This window comes from Sceloporus occidentalis, unplaced genomic scaffold (genome assembly GCF_023333645.1).
Source record: "Sceloporus occidentalis isolate IW3139 unplaced genomic scaffold, rSceOcc1.0.p SCAF_1, whole genome shotgun sequence".
NCBI classification, from domain to species: domain Eukaryota; kingdom Metazoa; phylum Chordata; class Lepidosauria; order Squamata; family Phrynosomatidae; genus Sceloporus; species Sceloporus occidentalis.
Genome location: NW_028316981.1, coordinates 39,610,032 through 39,627,430, shown reverse-complemented (window position 1 = coordinate 39,627,430; position 17,399 = coordinate 39,610,032). Strand labels below are relative to the sequence as shown.

General features: G+C 40.4%; 1 protein-coding gene across 3 annotated transcripts in view; it reads left to right on the top strand.

Moving 5' to 3' along the window:
* Positions 1 to 16,390, top strand: part of PDZRN3 (PDZ domain containing ring finger 3) — a 260,678-nt gene extending 244,288 nt beyond the window's left edge. For all 3 annotated transcript variants that reach the window (XM_089519673.1, XM_089519664.1, XM_089519682.1), the window contains 5 exons: positions 4,302 to 4,400; positions 8,574 to 8,636; positions 9,890 to 9,994; positions 11,247 to 11,363; positions 13,374 to 16,390. In XM_089519673.1, the coding sequence (XP_089375799.1) occupies positions 4,302 to 4,400; positions 8,574 to 8,636; positions 9,890 to 9,994; positions 11,247 to 11,363; positions 13,374 to 14,912 (1,923 nt within the window). In that variant the 3' untranslated portion in view covers positions 14,913 to 16,390. The remainder of the gene's footprint in view (positions 1 to 4,301; positions 4,401 to 8,573; positions 8,637 to 9,889; positions 9,995 to 11,246; positions 11,364 to 13,373) is intronic.
* The last annotated feature ends 1,009 nt before the right edge of the window (positions 16,391 to 17,399 follow it).

The following is a 17,399-nucleotide window of genomic DNA, read 5'->3' as shown; positions in this document are numbered from 1 at the left end:
TTTTACCATATCGATGTGCTCAACCTTTCTGTAACAAAAGAAGGCAGGATGGGAGAGTGTTGAGCCATTCACAATAGTGGCTATTGATTGAAAATCATTTAAATACCATCTGAAATGTCACTGACATTTACTGCTCTGTTTTTTTTCAAAACAAATTACACATGTTGACAAGTAAATAACAAGAGATTGCTTATCATGGCAGCTGTCATCTAGACATGCCAATAAATTATTCATATTGGTGATTTTATTGTCTTCCCCCAGTGAATGGCACTGTGGGTTGAAATTGAGAGATGCTCAGAGAGTAGGCAATTATGTTATTAAGACTTTTAATGCATTAATACCAGGAGAGAGAAAAAACCAAGGATCGCTCTGTCAACTCTTATCTGAACACGGTACTTTTCCCCGGCCTCAAAAACATGTAAGAATTTGGAAATAGATTTCAATCATGCTATTTCAGCACAGTGTTCTGCTTCTCTATAACTGTAGCTCTCTCAAATACTTAAGAAAATAAAGGAACACCTACAGCACTCTAACCACTTTTAGCTTCAAAAACTTATATTTTTTTAACATGTGTTTGTTCTCATAAAAAAAAAGGATTGGTTATTTTCATGCTACACTGTGCTCACAAGACTTCTTCCAAGAGTACAAAATATATACATGCAGTTAGAGGAAAACTAAAATGTGGAAGTCAGAAAATAGAAATGAATCTTTTTGAGTAGGAGACACTAATACCATGTTGCTATTACAGAGTGTCTAGGGTCTAACTTGGACGGCAAAAATAATGTACTGTAACTTGACACCTCTTTAACAGTCGTGGCTCAATCCTATGGAATGCTGGGATTGGTAGCTTTTTGCTGCACCAGAGCTATCTGACAGAGAAGGCTAAGTATCTCACAAAATTGGGCTTCAAAAAGATTGGCTTCCTTTCAGATTACACTGTGCTCACAAGATTTTACAAATCTCAGAATTACACAGGATGGCACCATGGCAGTTGAAGCAATATGAAACTACATTATTTCTGCAGTGCAGATTAGACCCATGATGAAGGGTGAAAATCAATGGTGGACTTGGATTAATACTGGGTATGTCTACTTTGTTAGGATTTTAGAAGGATCTGTGGACATGGGTTTTACTCTAAAATTAGTACCTCTTAAAAAATCAAGAAAATCAAAGAATCAGCAACAATGACAGTAGCTTTAACCTCTCCCTTCAGGTCATTAAATTAGGCTTTAAAATGTCTCTCTTACTGCTCTAAAGATGCTTATAATGGACAAATTAGGAAGATGAGATGGAAATGAGGTATCTAATTTTTTGAAAGACTTAAACACAGCTTTTTACACCCACAAACCACAGCTCACAATGATGGGAAGATTCCTCTGCAAAGAGAGGGGACAAAATGGCTGTCAGTCTGTCAAGCCCTCTAAAAATGAATGAATGAAAATAGACTTAAGGGGCATAGGCTGTATCCACACTGCAGAAATGATCCAGGTTGACACCACTTTAACTGCCACAGCTCAGTGCTATGGAATTCTTGGAATTGTAGTTTGTCATGGCACTAGAGCTTTCTGACGGAGAAGGCTAAAAGTCTCTATGGCCTGTTACAGACTGCCAAAATAAAGCTGCTTCGGGTCTCTTTGGAGGTATGCTATTTAAATGATGCATTGGTCCAAAGAGTCCGGAGGTCGCACCGAAGCCACACTCCATTCCTAAGCACTGGACTGCAACTTTGGTGCAGCTTCCAGATTCTTAGGATGCATGCATCATTTAAATAGCATACCTCCAAAGAGACCCGAAGCAGCTTTATTTTGGCAGTCTGTAACAGGCCTATAGTTCCCAAAATTCCATAGCATTGAGCCTTGGCAGTTAAAATGGTGTCAAACTGGATTATTTCTGAAGTGTGAATGCAACCCCAGTAGGCCTTTTTCTTTTCTTTTTTTAATATGGTAAAGCTTTATTTTGACATTCCTCTCTATTGACTAAAAAGCCTGATTTGTAGAAGACCTAAGTGAGATGCTATCCCAACGTGATCAAAGATTTTATCCATGGACAAACATAGGCCCTGTACAGACAGGCCTGAAAGGCTGGCATGGAGGCAGAGTTGAGGTGTAGCATCCTCACAACTCTGCCCCCCCAGGGCGCCCTGACACCATGTGCCACTCCACAAGGGCATTCGTCATCATGGTGTGCCTCTGGCACTGCATCCATACAATGCAGCGCCGAAGGAGTGCCATATAGCTGTGCCGCCGCAGCTATGCCACCTTTTCGAGGGCGCAAAAAGGATCAGCTCTTTTTTGCGCCCTTGAAAGGCCAGATTGGGGCCACGGCATGAGGTTGCTGTGGCCCCAATATGGCTAGGAAAGGAGCAGCATCTCACTGCTCCTTCAGGGCGGTCTGTTCACCCCTGCCAGCAACAAATCAAACCAGGAATCTGTTTTGGGTGCACTCTGTGAGAAGGAAGACTGAGGACCAATCATGACTACCACTGTATCTCCAGAGAGAACCCAGAGCTTTGATAGAACAGTTTTAACAGACACTATCATTCTTTAAGTCTGTTTCACAAGCTCCAGGGCTATCCCTACTGTTAGTGAGGCACCTTCCTCAGGCAGCAGGAGCTATAGGGATGAAGAGCCTTGGCATTCAAGGCCTGATCAATGTAGTTTGTGAGCCTGCCGCTGTGGATGGCAGGAAGACATTGCTGTATTTAAGTGCAGTAGAGGATGCTGTCTTGTTATCAGTGCTGACATAAGACTCAGTCACTAATCCACTCACCTTCTGGATACTGAATGTGGTGCTGAGGGATGTTATCTTGCCCTTTGCTTGTGGTAGAAAAATGCCTTTGGTCCAGCCCTTGACAGACTATGAAATGAAAGTAGGAAGGCACTGTTGCACTCATGTTCTGCTTATGTAGTGCCTGTAACCAATTGTAGAAACAGAATCTGGACCAGATGTGTGTTTGGTCTGATCCCACTTGGTTTGTTTTATGTTTTTAATTGCACATCTTCACACTGATGAAATGTTGAAAGGTGCATCATCCTTGCTTTCAAATAAAAGAATAACTCTTCTATTTTCACTGTCCAACCACACATGTTTGCTTCATGAGGTAATCCAAAAAGTAATGACAATTGCTTTAAATAAAAGGGAAAACAAATGTGCAAATGTTTCCAAAGGGCATGCCAAATGTATATATACTCAAGCACAGGTGGAGAAGACATACCATTAGATAAGACTATTCATTGGCAAAAATAAAATGTCATATGTTAATCAACCCACTTACTTGCCTGTGCATTTCATAAGGTCCTCCAAACAAGAAAGGACAATGGTAAAATCATATTACCTTAAAGTATGCTATTCATTCCATCCTTCTGATTTAACCTCAGAACTCTGAGTCAAATCTATGGCAGTTAAGATTTCATACTTCATACTGTGAAGAATCTTAATTGGATATATTTGCCATATTACCTTTTTCTTGGACAAGAATAATTTCTGGTTTCTTAACATTTTAGTAGGAGTAAAATTATTTTTAAGATTAATTCATCCTTTTCCTAAAGCCTAATTTTCACATTTGTATCGAAGTATCTCATAATATCAACATAAAGTCCCAGTATATGTTATATAGCATTTGATAGGATATGAGATTCTAGTTCAGCTAAAGTTGGTTATCTGTTGGACCTATTCAAACAGAGTAGTTTAGTCCCAATACCCTGAGGTGAAGTTGGGAACAAGTACTTAGAAAATTAATTTCATGCCAACAGCCTGGGGAATACATGATTTCTGCATTTCATTCATATGCAATAAACAGTCAAACATGGTGTTAAAAAGGGGGGTTGCAAAATTACCTTTTCAGGAAAGGATGGAAAATATATTTATAGAATCAGCCTAACATCAAATTTTATAGCAAGAGTTGGGGGTATAATGCATGAATCTTTCATCTCTTTTCATAAATGAGATTACTTCTTTCCTAGACTCTGAAAATGTTGGAAGACTTGGCAGCACCAAAAATAGAAGTTTGTAAACGCTTTGATCTTTTCTAGTGTTTCCACTCCATAGAAGACTAACCATTTTTCTTCTATAAGATCAATAAAAGAGTCTAATTTAAAAATGACTTCATATTGATGGAAGAGTCACAATTGCCCTGAGTATTGATTGTGTAGCCATAATCACTTCACTTCTAGCTCAGTAAATTAACCTAGCACAATCATTTTAAACACGTAAAAAGAAACAGTAGACAACTTAAGCAAAATATTTTCACATATTTTGAAAAACACAGAGACACTCACCAGGGTCTCATTTGTTTATCCTAGGAAGTGGATTTGCATCGAGTGAACAGCCAGGACAAGTTTGGGCTTACCGTGTGCTACAGAACTGATGACGAAGATGATATTGGCATCTATATCAGTGAGGTAAGATGGAACAGCTTTAAGTATTACACCTGCTTCTCAAATAGTTTAATTAAAAATTAAAATAGTTTACTTTTTTGTGCTAATTATATTTTATATTACACCTCAAAGACGGTTTGGATGTAACGCTGACCCATTTCCCTGCTATTGAACCATATTAATGTATGTGTTTCTCATTAACAAATATATTCTTTCTATATGTACAGTGGGTCCTTGGGGTCTTCTGGGATTTGGTTCCAGGACCCTCTGTGGATATCAAAATCTGTGGATGCTCAAGTCCCATTATATGCAATGGCATAGTGCAATGGTCTTCCTTATATAAAATGGCAAAATCAAGATTTGCTTTTTGGAATATTGTGGTTTTCTCAAAAAAAAAATGATTGAATCTGTGGAGGCTGAATCTGTGGATACGGAAGGCTGAATGTATAGATCATAAATATATGCATTGTCAACCAAGTAGAACCAGTGCCAGAGAACAGTGACTAAGATGGTGACAAGTCTGGATACCTGAGCTCCCAGTCACACTACAGAATTATAGCACTATGATTCTATTTTAACTGCATAGTTCTATCCAATTTAATCCTAAAATTGACAGTTTAGGGAGCAGTATTCAGAATTCTCAGCCAGTGAGCTCAAGAACCTCACCAAACTTAGGACTTGGATAATGCCTTCTTGAAACAGATTACCACTTTTAGAAAGGAGAGATGTAGCTGTAACAGGTGATTTCAACTATCCCAATATTTGTTGGAAGTCAAACTCTGCCAAAAATTTAAGATCCAACAAATTCCTTACTTGGCTCGCAGACAATTTCATTGTCCAGAAGGAGGACAAGGCAACAAGGGAATCAGCTATTTTAGATCTGATACTAACCCAACAGGCATGGCCTGGTTAATGGAGAGGCAGAAGCAGGATCCTTAGGTGAGAGTGATCATCTTTTCCTGGAGTTTGTTATACAGCAGAAAGGGGAAGCCAAGCATAGTCAGACAAACATTCTAAACTTCAAGAAAGTTGATTTCAGTAAATGTAGGGAAATACTGGCGATGATACCATGGTCAGGAATATGAATAGAGAAGGGGGTTCATGAGGGATGGGGGTTTCTTAAATGTCAAATATTTAAGGCACAATTTCAAACAGCTCAAATGGGTAGGAAAAATGGGAGGTGTCTAAAAAATCAGGATGGATGTCTAAGGAACTTCCAACTGAACTAAGACTGAAAGGGGACATGTACAAGAAATGGAAAGGTGGGCGGGGGGGGGGGGGGGATGACTCACCAAATAACAATTCAAACAAATAGCCAGCTTGTGTAGGGAGAAAGTCAGAAAAGCTAAAGCACAGAATGAGCTCAGGCATGCTAGAGAGATTAAAAAACAGTAAAAGTGCTTTTTTGATTATGTCTGTAGTAAAAGAAAGAATAAGCAAATGGTAGGGACACTTTATGGAGAAGATGGCAAAATGCTAACAAGAAAAGATACATAACTACTCAACACTTTCTTTTCCTCAGTCTTCCCTAAAAACAAGAACAGTGCTTAACCTCCGGTAAATGGAACAGATGATGCAGTAGGGGAAATGCAGCACAGAATAGGTGTAGAATACAGTGGGCCCTCTTTATACGCGAGAGATCTGTTCCAGACCCCCTCCCCCCACGGATAGCAAAATCAGTATATGCTCAAGTCCTATAGACTTCAATGATGGTGTGGCCACGTGGCCACGCCACCATTGAGAACAATGACACTTTGCCCCCTCCCCAATGCTGGCCTCGCTCTTCTCTTCAGTTACCTCTTCTTCCCCCACTTTTCCTCCTCCTCATTCTCTTCTTCCTGTTCTCCGCCTCCTCTGCTTCTTCCACTGTCACTGCTGCAGCGGCTCTTCCTCCTCTTCCCCACATCACTTGTCCTCCTCCTCCTCGTTCTCCTTCTCTCCCCTCTTCCTCCTCCTCTGCCAACTCCCCCCTCCCACAGGCTTGCCATCCGCCTATACTTAAGTCTATGGATGGCAAGTTCACCTATACGGAGGGAGGATTGTATTATAAATAAATTCAAGTCTCCAGAGCCAGATGAACTACATCCAAGGGTAGTAGTAATCTCAGAGCCACTGGCAATAATCTCTGAGAATCCTAGAGAACAGGAGAGGTTCCAGAAGACTGGAAGAGGGCAAATATGTACCTGTCTTTAAAAAAGGGGAAAAGGTGTCCCAAATAATGACTGCCCAATCAGCCTAACATCACTGCTAAGATTCTAGAGTAGATTATGAAATAGTCTGTAAGCATTTAAAATGGAATAATGTTTACTTAAAAAGTCAGCATGGGTTTCTTAATAGCAAATTATCCCAGACTAATCTTACCTCTTTTTTTATAGAGTCACAAGCTTTGCAGGTGAAGGAAATGTTGTGGTTGTAGCATATCTTGGCCTTTGACAAAATCCCCCATGATATCTTTGCCAAAAAGACTAGTAAAATGTGAGCTAAACAATGTAACTGTCAAATTGATTTGTAGTTGGTTGACTGACCAAAACCAAAGGGTGCTCACCAATGGCTCCTCTTCATCCTGGAGAAAAGTGAGTAGTGGGATGCCCCAGAGTTCTGTCCTGGGTCCCATGCTATTCAATGTGATTTGGAGGATGGAATACTTAATAGGCTTGTGAAATTTGCAGATGACACTAAATTAGGAGCCCTGGTGGCGCAGTGGTTAAATGCCTGTACTGCAGCCACTCACTCCCAAACCATAACGTTGTGAGTTCAATACCAGCAAAAGGGCTCAAGCTTGACTCAGGCTTGCATCCTTCCGCGGTCGCTAAAATGAGTACCCAGATTGTTGGGAGCAATTAACTTACACTTTGTAAACCTCTTAGGGAGTGCTTAAGTTCACTGATAAGCATATAGAAATGTACTTGCTATTGCTATTGCTATAAATTAGGAGGGGTAGCTAATGCCTCAGAGTACAGGGTCAGAATTCAAAATGACCTTAGCAGATTAAAAAGTTGGGCCAAAAGTAACAAAATGAATTTAAAAACAGAGAAAGGTAGGATACTACACATGAACAACAAAAAAATGAAATACACAGATATAGGATGGGTGACACCTGGCTTGATGACAGTACATACAAAAGGGATGTAGGAGTCTTAGTGGGCAAGAGGATGAACATTAGTCAGCAATGTGATGCAGCAACTAAGAAAGCCAATGCAATTCTAGGCTGCGTCAATAGGATGCATCAAGATGGATGCTCTCCATAGGAGGGTGACCAAAATGGTGAAAGGTCTGGAAACCATGCCCTATGAGGAGCAACTTGAGGACCTGGGTATGTTTAGCCTGGAGAACAGAAAGTTAAGACATACCATGATAGCTGTGTTTATATATTTGAAGGAATGTCAAATTGAAGATTGAGTAAGCTTGTTTTCTACTGCTCCAGAGACTAAGGCCGTGTGCAGACCGGCCTTAAAGGCCAGCTTGGGGGTGGAGTCGGGTTGTAGCATCCACATGATGCAAATGTTACAGTACAACTAAGCAGCCATAAGCAGAAGAGTCATGCAATCTGGTCTTGCAGTGGCACTTCATTGGATGTTTTGAACTTTGGGAAGAGCGTGGATGTGTCTCATTTAATATACAGTATATGGTCATCCCTCCCCATTTGTGGACTTGGAGTCTGCAATCCACTCCTTCGTGAACGGCAAGAAGGGAGGGACAAAATGGTGTGCATGTCCAAGGTGCACTCACTGTGCCACACGCAGAAGCACACACCCATTTTAACCAATGGGCTTTGAATATTGGTTTTTCTGATGGGGGGGGGCCTCCGGAATGGATCCCCAACAAATGGGGAAGGATGACTGTAAACCATTATATTGTTCTTAAAAAGATATGTTGGGACTCAAATTGTAATTGTTTTTGCAGTATTCAATCATAGTTGGCCCCTTAGAATCCAGAGAAAGAAACTGATTCTTCACCTACTGAGCTTTTTAAATAATCACTCCTTTCATTCCTATCCATCAGTTATGCATCAGCCATTTCTGGACTATCTGCTATTGATTAAGTTGATCTTACCCAACCCATTCTAATCATTATGTATCCTGTGAATCTGAATTATTTGGGCTTATATCTTATGCTATTGTAAAAAAACTCTGGGGAGATAAGACGTGCAGAAGGGTAAATGTACACTTAAGTAGCCAACTTTATCCTCTTTTATAGATCGATCCCAACAGCATTGCTGCAAAGGATGGCCGCATCAGAGAAGGAGATCGTATCATTCAAGTGAGTTTGCAAATAATTCATGGTACCTGAAATCCTGCCTCAGTTTTTTTGTATTAGTTCTTCATTTACTCATTTTGTGATCCTGCAGAGAGCCATGACAAAATCATATTTGAAATGTCTCCAGTATAAGTATCTTCAAACAGTGAAATATCTGAAGGCTTGGCACTAGCAGTTTAGGCCAAATGCAGCAGTATTTACTTTCATAGATCAGCTATGAAAGGCAAAGTGTTACCTGACAGTATTATGTTTGTGAGAAACTACCTAAGGGGACAATCCAACAGTCTCTTAGCACGGGTATAATGTTATTGAATTTGCCATCATATAGCACTTTTAGCAGGCAAAGAGATTTATAACCCTTATTTTATTCAGCCTCACAGCAGCCCTGTGAATCCCAATTGTCACATTATATTTTGATGCAGTAAACTTTATGTGGCAAGAACAGGTATTTATCTTGCCAGGGCAAAGTTTTAAAACAAGAGTTTGTCCTGACATAGAAAAATTACTCCCTTCCTCCCATGTGAAGATGCCTTTGCAAAAAGAGAATTTTTGATCAGGCTGGTCCGAGACATTTTGTTGCCTGAAGTGAAGGATAAGATATCCACACATGCATACATTACATACACACAAAGGCACACAGAGAGAGCATATAAAAACCGGCCAGAGTGATAATTGGATGTTATTTCAGTGCTGGTGGTGAGACAGATCCTCATCACCTGATGATAGTAAGGTAGATCAGCAATTGTGTGACTCCATACTCCAACACCTTGTTGCTATCCCCCCCCCCCCCCCCGGTAACTGCTGCCTGAGACATACACTGATTTCCCTCACTGTAGAACCAGTCCAACTTATTGTTCAAAACTGTTGATTCAAAATAGCTGCTTGATTATTTGACTACATCAGAACCTATAGGATAACTGAGTGTAAGGTACATTTTAGAGATAAGGAAAAGGAACTTGTTGAAAGGTGCTGAGGTTGGCCAGTGATGTTATGATCAAATGTGGCATTAAATTAAGGCCTCTGACATGAGCTATCCAATTAATTTCAATAGAATTTGTGTAGATGGATATAATGAATTACCCTCCATATAAAACATTCTGTGTTTCAACATGGACTAATATATGTATTCTTGGTCAAAAATATCTATAGGGTTGCAGGTTTTCTAGAGGCATGGTTCACTGCATATATCATTAAGTGACATTCTTTTTTGGATTGCTGTACACTGGGATTTCAGTATGCGTTTCTCTTTCTCCCAGATTAACGGTATTGAGATACAAAATCGAGAGGAAGCTGTGGCACTTCTTACCAGTGAAGAAAGCAAAAATGTCTCCTTACTCATAGCAAGACCAGAAATTCTCCAGGTGCTATATCTATTTTGTTTAACTGTTATTTGTAGAGCACTTTTAATATGTGTACTGCTTTACAGAGCACAGATAATTCTAATATTTCAGGGGGATAAAGTTGGATAGGCAAACATCATGAATGCTGAGGTGTCAGGATGTAAGAGCAGAGAAATAAGAGAAGGCTGGGCTACTGGGACCTTAACAGAAAGGCCAGGGAGTATATGCTACATCTGGGGCTGTATCCACACTACAGAAACAATCCAGTTTGCCACCACTTTTAACTGCCATGGTTCAGTGTTTTGGGATTTGGAAAACTGTAGTTTGTTGTGGCACCAAAGTTCTCTAACAGAGAAGTCTAAAAGTCTCACAAAACTACAATTCCCAGAATTCCATAGCATTGAGCCATGACAATTAAAATGGTGTCAAACTGGATTGTTTCTGCAGTGTGGGTGCAGCCTAGGGCAAACAGAAAGCCAGTGCAGGAATTTAAGGAGGGATGTCATGTAGTACAAGTAGTGAGAGAATAGAAGCAAGTGCTAAATACAGGGAAAGATACTAAGGCAAGTCAAGATGGAGAAAACTTCATTAGTCAAGACAGGAGATGGCCAGAGCATAAAACAGTTGTATCTAATGGGTCAGTGTGATGTAGTGGTTTGAGCACTAGACTACGACTCTAAAGACCAGGGTCTGAATCCCCACTCAGCCAAGGAAACCCTCTGGGTGACCTTGGGCAAATCACATTCTCTCAGCCACAGAGGAAGGCAAATCCTCTGAACAAATCTTGCCAAGAAAACCCTGTGATAGGGTTGTTTTAGGGCCTCCATAAATCAGAAATTACTTAAAAGCACACAGCAACCTAGCTGATTGGCAAAACTATGGTATTTGCTCCTTGCACATAAGGGAAAAAATGCCACATCAGATAGCCTGAGAAGCACTGTGTTAAGGGACACTAATGTATACAGAGAGGAGACTGATTTGTCAGTGATTTGCAACTTCTCTGTTATAGTTTGGAAAAGTTACTTTTTGGAGTACAATCCCCAGGCAATGTGTCATTTTCTTATAAATCCTAAGGATGATTTTTTAAAAATAAAAGTAAAAAGTAAAAGTAAAAAATGAAATTAAAAATTTCATGATCTGTTATGCACCAAGTAACAACAATGATAACTTGCTGAACATAACCACAAGTAATGTGATAAAACTACCTTTAACAAACATGATTTTCCTGAACCTGCTTCTACCAATATTTGATGTTCTTGTTCTGTCCTTATAGCTGGATGATGGATGGATGGATGATGACAGAAATGATTTCCTGGATGATTTGCACATGGACATGCTGGAGGAACAGCACCATCAGGCAATGCAGTTTACTGCCAGCATGCTTCAACAGGTAAAGCCCATTGCAACTTATACTGGCCAAATGTGTTACTGACAGAATTCATTTAAATTGTCAAATACAGATTTGCAGATAGTTGTGAGGGTAAGCACTGCATGTTTTGTCATTCAGAATAAAAAGTAGCTTGTAAGTCCTGACACTTATCTAAAAAAGACATTAAGCATGCTTTTAGAATTCAGAGACAACCATGTTAGTCTGGAATATCAGTTTACAAAGGGATATTCTAGCCCCTTTGAGACTAACTGTGGCCCAAAACACAGGGACCAAATAAAGCAGCTTCCAGCATGCCCCAAAGTGGCCAGAAGCTGCTCCACTGCCATGATCCAGTCCTGTGGACCAGATGAAAAAGGAGCCAGTGGCGGACTGCTTTGGAAGTGGGTTGTACTGTCGCCATGGTCCTGGTGGACCACAGCCATAGGCTGCTCCTTGCTGCCTGTTGCTTCGTCCCTGTATGAAAGAAGTTATAATATAAGCTTCCATGAAATTGAAGAAGTAACCAAGGCCTGTTACAGACAGCCAAAATAAAGCTGCTTCGAGTCACAGTGGAGGTATGGTGTTTCAATGATGCATGCATCCTAAGAGTCCAGAAGTCGCACCAAAGCCACGCTCCAGCCCTAAGGACTGGAGCGTGGCTTTGGTGTGGCTTCTGGACTCTTAGGACGCATGCATCATTGAAACACCATACCTCCACTGTGACTCGAAGCAGCTTTATTTTGGCTGTCTGTAACAGGCCCAAGTCTACAACTTTCGCACAGTTATTCTCAAAGGAGCTACAAGATCCCTTTGCATATTAAACATGCTTGGCATTCTGTTTGAGTCTGCAGGTCTCTGAACACCATCACTAAATAAAAAGAATATCCTGCATTTGTAGAATAAATAATACTCTAGAGTTTTTAATGTATTTTTCTAAAGTACATGCCTACCTTACATGATCTATGGTTGTTTTAAAGTACTATTAATTTAATTTAATGAATTTGGACAAAACACCAAGCAAGGGAGCTGCATAAGCCCTGGCATGTCATACACGAGCCATTTGCAAAGGGAGTGGTTTTGCACAATGGTTTGTTTGTTATATTGTCTGATTCTGGGTGATTTCTCTTCTCTGATTTGTTTCTCGCCCAAGAAACTATAGACACAAACCCAAAGTGACTCCCAACTGAACAACACAATAAACTACAGAGCACTCTACCACAGATCTCTGGGTTATCAAATCAGATTTCTAATTTATCAGATTGTCCAACCTGGCAATTTTTTTTTTCATTTTTTTCCATCTATCCTAATAAGTTGCATTGTATTCCTTCTTTCTTCTTTTCTAATTTCCCAATTTTTCTGCAAGCCAGTGACTACATAAGAGTATCCACTGATTTTAGGCCCTCCCCAAACATGTAAATTAAGAACCCTATATTTTAACATTCATCGGCTGTAGAAAAGGATTAGTCTACAGCTATTACTGTGAGAAATTGTACTCGATACATTCAACAATTTTAAGGGGATTTAAAAAAAACTGGCTGGTGTCCTATTGGTGTTTTACATATAAGTTCTCTTACCCATGCAGGGGTACTTCTGGGGCCATGGCATAATATTCTTATTCAATTCCCAGTTGCATAAGCAGAGTTCCACAAGGTTAATTGTTGCACATGCAACAACACATGTGCATTCTTAGATGCTGTTTTACTTCATGAGTGTCTGCAATATACAACATGCATCCCTAGGAACATGGAAATAGCAAGTATATTCACAGATATACACAATTGGTTGCATAATGTAGTTATTCAGTAGAATGATAGTATAGTGCAACCATCACTTAAATGCAAAAATAATAATAATATTTCCTGACTGTTGGCCAAGTTGGCTGGAACTTCTGGGAACTGAAGTCCAAAACCATTGGAAGACCACAGGTTGGAAACCACTGTTCTAGGCAAACCCATCTGTGTGAATAAAGCAGAAGACAGGCTTGCTTGTTACATTTATTCACTTGTTTTCTTATCAAATTTCTCTCTTTAGAAGAAGAAAAATGAAGAAGATGGAGGAACCACAGATACTGCAACCATTTTATCAAACCAGCATGAGAAAGACAGTGGTGTAGGGCGTACTGATGAAAGTACTCGAAATGACGAAAGCTCAGAGCAAGAGAATAATGCTGATGACCACACTACCTCATCCAACACTTTAGGGAGTCAGAAGAAGCTTACATACAGCCATGACACTCTGGGAAGTGGTGACATGCAATTCAGCAATGAGTCATTTATTTCTGCTGACTGTACAGATGCAGACTTCCTCGGCATCCCAGTGGATGAGTGTGAGAGATTCCGAGAACTGCTGGAACTGAAATGCCAGGTGAAGTCTGCAAACCCTTATGGTATATACTGTCACAACAGTACTCTGGATATGAGCAAAAGTGACCATGAAAGTGTGGACAGGGAGCTGGAAATGTTGAATGAAGAGCTGCGCAGCATTGAGTTGGAGTGTCTCAACATTGTGAGGGCCCACAAGATGCAACAACTGAAAGAACAGTACAGGGAACCATGGATGCTTCACAACAGCGGATTCCGCAACTACAACACAAGCATTGATGTCCGCCGACATGAGCTCTCAGATATTACTGAGCTTCCTGAGAAATCAGACAAGGACAGCTCCAGTGCTTACAATACAGGGGAAAGCTGTCGAAGCACACCTCTCACACTGGAGATCTCACCCAACAACTCTCTCTGCAGGACAGCAGAAGATATCAAATCAGAAGGCAGTGAAGGAGCAGAAGGGTCTCAGAAAAACTTGCTAACTAGCCCAGAGAGTCATGAATCCAGTACATCTAAGCTTCTCCCAAAAGATGCTGACCTTAGCAACCCTTTGGAAATCAAAGAGAGAAAAGCCAGTGATGGAAGCAAAAGCCCAGGTCAAACGCCCAAACCCAGTGGTTATCTGTCTGCATATCAGCATTCTCCCTATAAGCATGCCCATATTCCTGCCCATGCCCAGCACTACCAGAGTTACATGCAGCTGATACAGCAGAAGTCAGCAGTGGAGTATGCACAGAGCCAAATGAGTCTAGTGAGCATGTGCAAAGATTTGAACTCTTCAAACCAGAGTGAACCCAGAATGGAGTGGAAAGTCAAAGTGAGGAGTGATGGTACCCGTTACATTACCAAGAGACCAGTAAGGGATAGGTTGCTGAGAGAGCGTGCCATAAAAATCAAAGAAGAGCGCAGTGGCATGACCACAGATGATGATGCCATAAGTGAAATGAAGATGGGCCGCTACTGGAGTAAGGAGGAGCGGAAGCAACATATTGTGAAAGCCAAGGAACAGAGGAGACGTCGCGAATTCATGATGCAGAGCAGATTAGAATGTTTGAAGGAGCAGCAAGGGGCAGAAGAGAAGAAGGAAGTGAATATCATAGAACTGAGCCACAAAAAAATGATGAAGAAAAGGAATAAAAAGATATTTGACAATTGGATGACAATCCAGGAACTCCTAACCCATGGCACAAAGTCACCTGATGGCACAAAAGTTTACAACTCCTTCCTGTCAGTAACTACAGTATAATCTTTCTGTGCCGAAGCTGTGTACATAAAACCCTACTGTTGGGGTAGAGATTCCTGCCTCGTTAAATGTGGCAACACTTTTTTGTTTTGTATATAAGACACAGTCATCAATTTTATAGTTCAAATACTGAACTTTGGGTGCAGATTGTTCTCAAAGAGGTGAGAAAGAGTCATCCACCCAAAATCTTAAAAGGCAATACTGAACAGTCAGAGCTTATTTGGTATACCAATAGTACCTTTTTTGTAACTTGTTACCCTTTTACATAAAGTGTTTAAAATAACAGGAAAAACATATTAATCATACTTACACAGGTAATTATCTTTTAAAACTATATTCATATTTTTTAAAAGGTCACACATGCAGAAACACAAATACAACTTCAAATAGTATTTTTAACAAAACAGTATTTTGCAATATATAGTTGCCCTTTTCTCTGCACAAGTTGCTGTTTTATCAGTATTTTAGCTGTAACTACCAAACTCTTGATACAATTCTTCTGCAGCATTATGCTTATCAAACTGATTATATCATTGGGGTTATTTGCACCTACTGTTTTACCTTCTGGGATAGCATGCTTGTCCAGTCTGCAACCCGATATGGTGACTCATTATGTGTTCAGTAAACACCCTGGTTTGGCTGTCTGACAGAACAGTGCTATTTGAAGTGGTGGCCCTTTGACCAGTGCTGGTCCATGGCAACTTTTCAGGAAGGAAAGCAACAGTTGTAGCCAATGGGCACAAATATGATGCTGGCCCCAGACATAATGAGCTGAAATATGATACTTGTTCCCCCACATCAGATAGCCTAAGATGCTGTAAAAGGGCACAACAGAATCAGAGGGCTGTCTAGCAAATGCAATAAACTTTAAGTGGGTTGTATGACTGCTGAAAATGTCTAGATAGCTACAACTTGATTGGAAAGCAGTAAGCAGAGTAGATCACAGAAACTGGAAAATGACATACAGGCTATAGTACAGAAAAGAGATGGAGAATGTGTGGTTATTCAAATGTTGTTTGAATGCAGTTGCCACCATAACCATTCATGAAAGATGGTGGAAGCTGCAGTCCAACAAGCTCTACAGACGCAAATGTTCACCACAATTAGTATAGAGAAAGCCAGCCATCAGGGCATATGAGGACAGAGGGTGGCGGTAACCTATTATGCATACAACTCTTGAAGGTTTTGGCTAACAGCTACACCTTTTTATTTGTCTCTCTGTGGTTTCTGAAGGAAGTACATAAGCAGCAGTTAAAAGAGCTGGTGTAAAGTGCTGCACACTGCAGCTTTGAAAGATTTTGAAACAAGTTTGCCAAAAGGCTGTGGCTTACAGAAAGAATGTGCATGTGTGTCTTATCTTTTTACAAGACCGTTTGTGTAATTTGAAATGCCCATTGTAGTAGCTGTCTGCTTGGTAGATTTGAATGTATTGAAACTGAGAGCAGTTTTCATGAAATCATGACTAGTTACTAACAAGTAAAATGAAGTTAAAAATAAAAAAATAAATTATTGTTTTATATTTCATATCCGTTGAAGTTGCTGTTTTATTCCTTACCTCACTACTTCTGTATCAAAACCTTGCACAAATTGCACTGTACATAAGTCAATATCAGGTATAGTAAACTGAACAAAATTAACTGAATTGTTTCTGTGGATTACTATAATTACATCTGTTGTAGAGTGAGCATAATCAGCATACATGGTGATGGCTAAACTCTAGAACAAATCTAACTGTTAGTCTCCAACTAGAGTAGTCTCATAGAATCAACAGGACCTGCCTAGATATTGATTTAGCAAGTCTCATCACTGTGCCCACTTTAATATGGATTAACAATTCTGTTTAGGCCAGATGTGGGAACTGTATGTCTTATGTGCCACATGCAACCTTTTGGAACATCCCAGAGTAAATCCTGGGACTCCAACAACCCCCCTCCCCCCCAAAAAAAACCCCCAAAAACCCTCACCCAAAAAGAACCTAGCAAAAAGTAGGGCATGGCTCGCACTTACATTGGGTTGATTATTGTTGTGTGCCTTCATGTTGTTTCTGACTTACTGCAGCCCTAAGCCAAAGCTATCACAAGGATTTCTGGAGCTGAGGGTGTGTGACTCACCCAGTGGGCTTCCATAGTCAAGCGAGTCTTTGAACCCTGATCTTGAGAGTTGTAGTCCAAAGATGAAACTACTACACCATGCTTGCACTTGGGTAGATGTTGCCAAATAATGCTGTTTTGGGCCCACCCTAAAACAGCAAACAATTATTGTTTTCGGGGCTTCTTTTTGAGCCGTGTGGCTGCAGTGGCCTGCTTCTAGGGCAGAAAGGGTCAGCATTTCGCTGCCCCTTTTTGCCAATCTGTCCAGCCACTTAGCTTACTTAAGCAAGGCTTACCTGTCATGGTTGTTTCATTCACATAAGCATATTGTTAGTTTTGCATGAAACGTTTGCTGAAACATTCTCTTTGAGTAGGAATCTATTGCCATTCATTCTGCCTC